The sequence below is a fragment of the Streptopelia decaocto genome (assembly GCF_964273445.1).
Source record: "Streptopelia decaocto genome assembly, chromosome: 13".
In the NCBI taxonomy this organism is placed as follows: Eukaryota; Metazoa; Chordata; class Aves; order Columbiformes; family Columbidae; genus Streptopelia; species Streptopelia decaocto.
In genome coordinates this window covers 10,073,537-10,083,716 of record NC_138668.1, presented here as the reverse complement: position 1 = coordinate 10,083,716, position 10,180 = coordinate 10,073,537, and the positions used below count along the sequence as shown (strand labels likewise).

The window sequence follows — 10,180 nt, the reverse complement described above, 5'->3', positions numbered from 1 at the left end:
CTGCCCTAATCTCCTGCAGCCCCTTTTTGGCTGGAGCAGGATTTCACAGAGGGGAAGAACTGAGTGTCACGGCACTATGGTGTCCCCCATCTGTCCCCAAAGCAGGTGGCTCCAGGCACCTCATCCTGGGCTGATTTGGGGCACCCTCAAGTCACCATGGGACACCAACCCAAGTGATGCCACTCACCCCACAGGCAAGGGGATATGTCCTCTCTATGCTGGTGGTGTCCCCAACGCCACCAGCATGGCAGTCACTGCATGGCATAGGGGATGGAGGTGGCTGGAGGTGCAGTCACCAGCTCCTGTCACCCTCATGCATGGGGGATGGCCACCCAGCGCTGTCCCCAAAGCCTGGCCATGGTGGAGGGCATGTCCTCAGCACTGGAGGATTCAGTTTTGGGGGGCCATAACGCAGCTTTTTCTTGGGGAAGGGGCCAAACTGGGAGGAAAACAAGAGCCCCGCCACAACCCCATGGAGAGCCATGGGGAGAGATGGCTGCCCTGCCAAGCCATGGGGACACTCCCGTCCTGGGGCACCATGGGTACCATCTGCAGGACAGGGGAGGTGGCACAAAGCCTGACCCCAGCCCCCCCCAGCCCACCTGCCTCACTAAAACCAGTCCCAGACCTCCCGCTATCCCAGAGGTGAGCTGAGCCCCAATGCACTCGCAGCACGTGCAGGCAGCACTGGCAGGGCTAAGCCTTTAAATATAGCCCGGCCGATCAGCGGGAAACCTCGCCAGGGCCGGCATCCTCCACCTCTGCCTGCTCCCTGCCTGCGGTTCCCAATGCAGACAGCGCTCCCCTGCCCTCCCCCAGAGCCCCAGGTCCACCCAGAGGGACAAGTGTCCCACAGGGGCCAGATCCAGCCCCATCCCCCCCACAAATGTTAACGTCAGGACCGAGCTTCTAAAAAACCAAGTACAAACTTTATTTTGTTTCTTTACAAAGGCACGAGCCTCTTTTTTTTTTCCACTTTCTTAACAAAATAGAATAGCTTCTCAATCAACACAAAGACCTGAAAATTGTAAAAAAAATACAAAAAAAAAAAAAAAAGGGAAAGGAACCGAGAAACAGCTGTGGTTTGGGGGGGAACCTACCAAATACCACTGAGGCTCTACACACAACTGGCCTAAAACCCTACAGCGGGGTGGGGGCAGCAGGGGGGGAGGGAGGATTCACAAAATGGGGACCCCCGGCCCGCCACGACAGACCCAAGCGACACAATCATGAAATAGGAAAGCTCTTTGGAGCTGACGGACCCCGCATACCGGATTAAGTGCTTAAAGGAGGGATGGGAGCAGGACGGGGGAACGGGGATGGGGACAGGGATGGGGGTGTAAAATCAGCCCCCAAACCGCCATCCCCACGCCGAGGAGGCAGGTGTTGGAAACGTCGGGGGGTGGCACGTGCTGGCTCTCCTGCCCACGCTCTGCTGGGCATAATCCTGGGATTTTTTACTGTCCAAAGGGGTTTTCCCTGCCCCAGATGGGGTATGGGAGCCATGGTGGGGCTGGTTGTACCCTGAAGCTGGGGGTGCCTGTCTTGCCTTTGCTGCCGTGTCACTTGGCACCTACCCCCTACTTAAAAATGAGCATTTAATTAAAAAAAAAAAAAAAACCAAACCAAAACAACAACAAACACAAAAGAGGAGGAAAAAACCAAATTAAGATCCCAGCTGAAGGCCCCATCCCAAGGGGACACCAGGGCTCCCACTGGCTTGGCAGGATTCCCTGTGGGTCAGTAAGGGGGGGCGTGATAAAATGGGTAAGTGGCTGTGACCCCCCCCTTCCATAGCACACCCCCCTGCTGCCCCCTGAGCCCCCCACATCCCACTGTGGCCCCCTTGAGCGCCCACCCACCCTGTGCTGCCCCCCCCGGGAGCTGAAGGGTGACCTTTGCCTGCTTCTAGCGCTCTGCTTTACAGTATTGGAAAAAGGTCATAAAAGAGACCCAAATCGCGTTGTATTTTTTAAAAATTTCAGCATATTCTCTGACGTTTCCCCCCCCGCCCTGGCTCCCCTCCCCAGCTGCCGGTCGGGGGGTGTCAGGGCAGCTCCCCGTCCCCCGAGGGCTCTTCTTTGCTCTGGTCCATGGAGTCACTGTCGTCCCCCTCGGTGTCGGAGGCGGTGTCGGAGGCGGAGGGCTCGGGGCAGGCACGCGCCGGCGTCACGATGACGGCACGTCTCTGCTCCTCTTCCTGCAGCTGCTTCTCCTGCGTCCCCTCGATGTGCTGGATCGCCTGCCGAGGGCAACCACCGGCTGTCAGGACACCGTGTCGCCCTCTCTGATGCTCCATGGGGGGGTTAGAGATCCCCCAAAGCCACCCCACTGCCATCTTCCTCGGTCACCCCCTTACCTGAACGATGGTGTCCAGGTTTTGTCGAGATGTAGAGACTGTGTTGATAACTGAGGACGGGCCCATAGTGACCACAGTGACGTGATGGGAGGGAGGCGGCGCTGGAACGATCACGGTGGGGTGGTGGGTGGGCGCTGGGGGAGCATGTGATGGCAGGAGCTGGGGAGAGAAGCAAAAACCCCCTGGGTCAGCAGGGACCTGGGCACAATCACGCTTGTTTGTGGTGCCCCGACTCCTCTGACAGCCCATAAAAGCTGAAGCAGTAGCTCGGCTGCTCCAGTTCACCCGTCCCAGACAGACACGAGAGGATGGCAGCTGAAAACTGCCGTCACCTTAGCTTTGGCAGAGCAGAACGTGAAGGATTCCCCGTATCCCAAAGGGAGAAAGATTCGGGCTTTTAAGACATCAGAGGCAAGTGCCAGCCCTCCCATCGCCCCAACCTGCGGAGCTGGGAACCCGCTGCACCCCTCAGAGATCCTCGTTAAACCGGCGGATGGGAAGATCCGCCTGAGCAGGAGGCTAAGGAGAGTTCACCTAAAAATAGGCTGAACTTCCCCGGGAGGTGGCCAGCGGGGATCCTGCAGGAACACAGCTCCACAGAAACCAGAGGAGGGAGGAAGATGATTTTTCTCCCTCCCTTTGAAGCTCCCCAGACGGAGCTGGAGGGCGGCAGCGAGCAAGGACCAGGTGCCAGCACCACACTCGCCGCCCGCTGCGCTGGGCTGGTGTAAGGCTCCCCCCACCGTCGGCAGACACCAGCTGTGCCGGGGAAAAGGCTGAAGACTCCTGTCCTGCAGTCCTGCCCGGCAGTGCTGCCTGCCAGTTTGCCCGCTTCCCGTTCCCAACCTGGTAGGTGGCTGGGAGCAGTTTGGGGGTCCCCAAAACTCAGCATGAGTCACCCAGTAAGAGATGAACCCCCAAAGATGGGCTTGGACCCCCCACTGATGCAAACCACCCACTCCGGCACAGGGAGCACGACCTACAACAGCCACTGGCAGTGGTGCTGTCACGCCTGCTAGTCGAATCCCTGCCCGCCAGAAAGCCACCTTCCCTGTACAAAGCCCCTTGTGCTGGGGAATGGAGCTGCCTGGAAGCTGCTGCGGAATGATCCAAGCCATGTTTCCCACCAGAACACAGGGTGGCCACAAGTGCAGCCCCCCCGAGCACTTGGGGTGACTGTGTGCTGACCCTTTCCCAGTTTCCCGAAGGCGAGATCTTTGCTGGGACATCACTATCCTATCCAGCCATCCCTAAGGGACCAGAGGTGCCAAGCACACTGCCAAACAACCCTGACCCCCTGTATTTCACTGCCTGGGGGGTGGGCAGCTGCTGGGGTGTCCCCACAGGTGCGCTACAGCCCGGGCAACATCCGCAGACTCACCTGGGTTCGGATCTGCTGCTCGCGCTCTAGCTTCTCCTGGTGCAGCAACCTCACCTGCTCCTGCTGCTGCTGGAGCTGCACTTGCTGAGCGATCACCTTCAGCTTCTCGGGGTACATGTGGGCCTCCAGGGAGCGAACCTGCCGGCCGAGAGAGCCCCAACACATCGGTGGGGGGCCCAGCCTGCTCCCAGCACAGCAACCCCCAGCTCCCACCAGGCAGCCCGAGCAGAAGAGAAGGACCATCACACCATGGCAGTGCCAGTGTCCCCAGGGCGCCCCAGTACAGCCACAGGCACATCCTGCTAGAGGGCGAGCCCACCCCGTGCCCAGCCACCGCGGAGCCACAGACAGCAGCACCGCAGCCGAATCCAGCCCCACGTGGCCTCACCTGCTCCTCCAGCATCATGCGGACCGAGCGTTCCTTGTCCAGCTGCTGCCGGAGCTCGATCATCTCCCGCCGCAGATCCTCGGCCTTCTCATCCTCCCAGATGTCCGGCGAGCCGATCCCCTCGTCTTTGTCCTCCGCCCGTCGCCGTTTTGGGGAGGAGCCGCTGAACTCCTGTTGCAGGGATGCAGTGTCAGGGGACAGGGACCAGCTCTGATGCTCTCCCCACCAATGAGACCACATCTGGGTGATGCCACCCCCTTGGCTGCCCCCGAACACAGCTCCCTGCAGGGAAGTGGCTCCCCAAGGACATGGGATTGATGCATGGGGATGGATGGGCTCCTGTGTATGCCCACCTTCCTGGTCCTCACTCCCCTCTAGCCTTGTGCAAACCACTGCTCCCACTATGACACTCAGGGTGGTTCAACTGCGCCACTCCAGTGCTGCAGTTGCCACTGGGCCACAATCTGCTACCCCAAATGGAAAATGGGACCCCAGCCCTTCTCTCCCTGCCACGTAGATAATGCCAGGTTGAGCCAGGCTGCCCTGCCCTGCCAGGAGGCTGTGAAACATCTCCATCCCCTGCTTATTAGGACAGAGAGTCTTGCTCTGACCCCAAGGAACAGCGATGACATCCCAACCCCGACCAGCTGGCACTGTCCTGTCCCACCCCCTCCCGTTCCTGGGGTGCGCTGGCAGGTGCTACCTGGATGAACCGCTTGAGCTGGGTGTTCTGCTGCAGTAGCCGAGTCTTCTCCTGCTCCAGGGAGAAGATGTACTCAGCTGTCTGCTGGAGGATGGCCGCCTGTGGGAGAGCCGGGAGGGGAATGCTGAGGCAGGAGAGGCTCCGGTGTCCCCCCAAGGACCCTCCTGCTCCCGCGAGACAGCAGCACCGCTCCTCACGCGGCCCCAGTGTCTCCATCCAGGGTCTGCTTCACCCTGGGTCTCCCCGGGGATTTCCACCACAGTGCTATCTCCAGTCCCCAAATCTTGGGAACCCGACCAGCTGCCGTGCGCCACCTCCTCACCCTGCTCCCCTCCGCAGCGGGGCCACCTCATTACCGGGCACAAGCCATCCTGTTCCTGGGCTGTGGGGTGCTGTCACACGCACCCAGCCCACTCTGGACACCTACCTTGAGACGCACACCCACTCCCACTGCAGAAACCTCCCCAGGAGACCTCCATTGCCAAATTAGCACATACAAATACCCCAAATCACTCTTACAACCCTATCGTGCCCAACAAGCAATGCCAGAAACCTCCTAGTGCAGGACCAGCGTTTGTGTCCTGTATCGCCACAGCCTCGGAGACGTCCCACTCACCTTGCTGAGCTTCTCCCCGTCCGTGTGTGGGATGAGGGTTTTCAGAGACTGGAAGCCAGCATTGATGCTCTGCATCCGCCGTCTCTCGTTGCTGTTGGCGATTTCTCTGCGTATCCGCCGCTCCTGGTCCCGCTGGGTCTCTGGAGTCAACGGGATGTTAGCTAAGCTGCAAGAGAGTCACAGGGTTAGGGAGGAGGGGGCTGAACCCCTGCTGCCGGCTCAGCCCCACCGCATGTCCCCTTGCTTTGCAATCACAATGCCGAGCCACCAAAGGGACGGTAAACACGGAGGAGATGATGGCTGCAGCGCTGGCGAGCACAAGAGCGGGTGGGTGGGTCTCCCTAGCCCCCTGCGCAAACCTCCTAGGGATGCATCAACTGAACGGTGGCCTTGCTGCAGCCCCCCGGCTCCGTCAAGCTCAGACACAGGCTGCCCAGCACTGGCAGCAGGTCTGGGCGAGGGGAGCCCAGGGGAAGGCAGGGCACGGTAGGGACTCCCGGGCAGGCAAGGGAGGCTGCAGGCTGGCCGGCTGGGTCCCCGCAGGGCCGGCCGGCGTGTGTGGCCCCAGGAAGGCGGCTCCCTCCCTCCCGCCCCGCTGATGGCTTCCAGATGACAGCTCCCAGCAGAGAAGCCCCTGTCCCACCCCAAGCCGCAGCTCCCGCCTGCTTCCTGCCGCCTCCTCGCCCCCCGCGCCCTCGCCCCGCAGATGGGCCAGGAAATGCCTCCCGGAGCTGGCAATGCCACCGGCAGCGAGCAGGGACGGCAGATGGCAGGGTTCTTGCCCCTGACCAGTGTGGGTCCAGGACAGCAGCCCTCCGAGCAAACCCCACTGCTGTGGGGATCCAGCTCCTTTACCCACACTCTACTTCTTCTCCAAGAGCCCAGGGAGTTGGGATGACTGAATCCTGGCAAGGGCTTTGGTTCCCAGGGAGGGTGAGGCCACCAGGTAGTGGGCAGCACCAGCAATTAGTAAGTCTAGCATCACAGTGATAGCTGGCTGTTATGCCAAACCATCGTGACCAGCAGTCCCTGCCACACCACCAGCCACCTGGCTTCCCCACTGCCCCCAGCAGCAGCTCTCTCTAGGGTGCACGTAAGCACTCAGCACCCACTGGCTGCAAGTCAGGCTGCTGGCGTTAGGGATGCTGCACGGCACCAAAGACTAAACACAAGTGCCAGGCTGCTGGTGTAAGGAGAGATAAGATGGGCTTCAGCCTCCTGCTCAGGTGCCAAACAGCTCCAGGATGGGGAGATGGCACTGTCCCACCCAGCACCTTGCTGGTACTGGGCTGGAAAGCAATGCCTGGTGTCCTGCCATACCTGCCCTCCTGCCTTCCTGGCAAGGCCACAGAAGAACAATGGAGGCTTGCGAGCCCAGGGGTCTAAGCACCAAAGCCAAGCCCTGCTTGCAGCACCCTTGTGTGCTCAGGCAGCACCCAGAGCCTCCCAAGCCACCCATTGCTTTCTGCAACTGGGGAACACACCGTGACGACTCTGAGATACACAGGGAAGGATCCCAGCTCAGCCCAATAGATGGGGAAGGATCCCAGCTCAAGCTAAGCAAATGAGGAATGCTCCCAGCTCAGGCCAAGTGGGATAGAGAAGGACCACAGCTCAGCCCAATTGGATGAAGAAGAATTCCAGCTCAGCGGGCCAGGAAGACGCTTGCCCCAGCCACCAAGGCAGAGTCCTGGTCCAGGCTGGTGCTGGGTGCCAAGCACCCGCTGCATTGGATCCCTCCCATGCAGCTCCAAACGGGTGTCTTGGGAGGTGCAGAGATGGGTGCCTGGGGTCTGCCCCACTCATGGGGAGCAGCCATCTGCTGGATGTAGCCAGAGCTGCCTGCGACAGGATCATGGCACAGGGCTCCCATCTGCTGGTGGCTGTCACCCACCTCCCTGCTCCTGCCCAAAAACAGTCCCAAACTCATTCCTAAAACGCACCAAACCCCAGCAGGTCTCAGAGATGCCGTCCCTTCGTACAGGCACAACGATGCCTGGTGGAGCCGGGGATATGGCCAGAGCGCTGCTCCAGGATGTGGGACTGCCAGCTGCAGCCACACAAGGGGAGTGGGATGGAGAGGCCCAGGACCGGGCAGCGCGGAAGCAGTTTCTTAAATACTAGGGAAGGAGGAAGAGCCTGCTTCCTCGCCGGCAGACCTCCTGCAACCTGCCCCAGCTGCTCTTCCTGGGAAGAGACCTGGGAAGTGACAGCCAAATGCAGAAAGAGGGAAAAGAAACCACAGATTCCGAAGACAGCCTGGCACCCAGCACTGCCAAGGATGGGGCAGAACAGAGGTGGGGGGAGCAGATGGCACAGGAGAGAAGTCCCCAGAATGTCCCATGCTGGTGCTGTGGGGTTTGGGTCAGGCAAGTAGAATTTCATCTGTCCCACCCCTGCAGCACGGCAGCCCCCGGCACAGCCCTGCAGGGATGTCACACTCGCCTGGACCTTGAGGGAAATAAACCCACGGGGGTGTCAGAACCACTGCTGCTGCCTGGTGAGGAGGCTGGGGGCTCAGCAGGCCCACGGCAGATGTCCCACTCTGGCCGCTCGTGTCTGCCGCTGCCTGCAACTAGTGGTGCGGTTTGCACAGGGAGGCATAGCTGTGCAGGCAGGGTGCCCCGGGATCCCTGAGGTCACAGGCAAGGTGTCCCTGAACTCACAAGAAGGGTACCCCCAAACTCACAGGCAGGTTATCCTTGGGCATTCCCAAGCTCACAAAGCTTGCGGGCAGGCTGACCCTGAGGCTGCAGGCAGGGCATACCCAAGTACACAGACACGGTGTCCCTGAGCACCCTGAGCTCCCGGGCAGGGTGTCCCCAAGCACCCCAAGTTTGCAGACAGGGCATCCCCAAGCTCACAAAGGTGTCCCTGAGCTCCTGGAGCTCCAGGCATGGCATCCCGGAGCTCAGGGTGGTGCAAAGGCAGAGAAGCTCCCCCGCAGCTCTGCTCCACGGCGAGGGCAGGTGTGGGGCCATGCAGACCCACGCAGACCCCTAGCCCTGCGCAGGGCAGTCACATTTCCCTGTCCCCGGTGCTTGCCCTCCCACCGGAGCTACAGCCGCCAGCAGCGACTAATGCGGGGGACCCTGGCCAAGCAGCCCCACCGCCCTGGGCCCCTGCCCCACAGCCACATCCCCCGAGAGCCTCAGGTGTGGACACCCCCGAGCAGCACGGGGACACAGCCCCACACCCTAGGTGGGGCAGGGCCGTGGGGCAGCACTACCACACCGCAGGGCAGGGCCGCCCCACACGTGTAGCAGGGCCTGGGTGCTGCAGGCTGCCCTACGGCGGGGCTGGGCTGCCCCTCAGGGACCCCGCGGGCCTGGGCAGCCCCACAGGGCCCCGCGGGGCTCGGGCCGCCCCCTGTGCGCGGCAGGGCCCGGTGGCTCAGGCCGCCCCACAGCGGAGCCCGGCGCAGAGGGGGGTCCTGTGCCGCCCCCGGGCCCGCAGCGCGGAGCGCCGTCCCGCGTGGCCCCGAGGGGCCCGGGCCACCCCCAGGCGTGGCGGGGCCCGCCCGCCCGCCGCCTCCCGACAGGCCCCGCCAGCTCGGAGCAGCCCCGCGGCTCCAGCCTCCTCCCCGGCGGTGGGGGAGATCGCCCAGTCCGCCGGGAATCCCCCCCACCGTGTCCCCGGGCTTTGTGCCGCCGCCTCCCCGCACTACATGTCCCGGCAGCCCCGGCCACGACCCGCCTCCTCCGGGAGGGCTGCAGAGTCACGGCCAGGCCCGGCAGTAAACACACACCCCCCCCTCGCACACCCCGCCGGACCCCCCCCTACTCCTTTAGACACCCCCCTCTCCAAAAACCCACCCACACCCCCCTGGGGACGGGGGGGCGGGGGGCGAGCGGGCGGGCGGCGCCTCCCCCCTCCCGGCCACGCGCGGCCGCCCGGCCCCATGTGCGCGGCCGGGACCACGTGCGGGCGGTGGGGCTGCGGCGGCCGCGCTGCGCTCCCCCCGCCACCGGTGCACCCCCAGAACCACCCTCAAAATACAATTTATTTAGCGTTTTCCCCCCCACGCCGGGGATCCCCCCCCCACCACCAGCGTCTCCCCCGCGCCCCCACCTGCAGAGCCCGCCGATGACCTCCTTCTCGGATTTCCTGAAGTGCTGCAGGGAGGGCACCTTCTGGGCCGGCACCATGAAGTACTCCATGCCGGGGCGGCGCGGGGGGCGGCCGGGCCCGGCTCCGGCTCCGGCGGCCTCTGCCTGCGGCTCAAGGCGGGAAACAGCTGGTGCGAGCGCGGCGGCTCCCGCCCGCCCGCCGCCTCCCCCCGCCCGCCCGCCCGCCCCCGGCGGCGCCGCCTCCGCCAGCCACCGGCCCATGTAAACAAAGGACGGCGCGGGGAGGGGGGAAAGGGAGAGGGAGCGATCCCCGGCACCACCTCCCACGCGGGGGTACGGGAGGGTGCTCCTGTCCCGTCTTTTTTCGTCCCATCCTTTCTCGACCTGACCTGTCTCGTCCCCACCCCACCCCATCCTATCCTGTCCTGTCCCCATCCCATCCCGTCCTGCCCTAGCTCTATCTCATCCCGTCCTGACCTGTCTTGTCCCCATCCCATTTTCTTGACCCCAACCCTACCCATCCATCGCTGTCCCCATCCTATTCTACCCTGTCCTATCCCATTGCATTCTATCCTGACCCGTTCTTTCCCCATTCCATCTCACACCCATCACATCCTATCCTCATCCCATCTTCCTCTATCCTATCCCATCCTACCCTATCCT

The 10,180-nt window shown here is 62.7% G+C and overlaps 1 protein-coding gene across 1 annotated transcript; it reads right to left on the bottom strand.

The window, feature by feature from the left end:
* Nucleotides 1–907: 907 nt before the first annotated feature.
* Nucleotides 908–9,725, bottom strand: TFAP4 (transcription factor AP-4). Its single transcript, XM_082064527.1, has 7 exons — nucleotides 9,519–9,725; nucleotides 5,448–5,613; nucleotides 4,832–4,930; nucleotides 4,129–4,299; nucleotides 3,741–3,878; nucleotides 2,360–2,518; nucleotides 908–2,242 (listed from the first exon to the last, which is right to left on the bottom strand). Exons 1-7 carry the CDS (start codon nucleotides 9,605–9,607, stop codon nucleotides 2,048–2,050), a joined length of 1,017 nt encoding a protein of 338 aa, XP_081920653.1. The 5' UTR covers nucleotides 9,608–9,725; the 3' UTR covers nucleotides 908–2,047.
* Nucleotides 9,726–10,180: the final 455 nt, after the last annotated feature.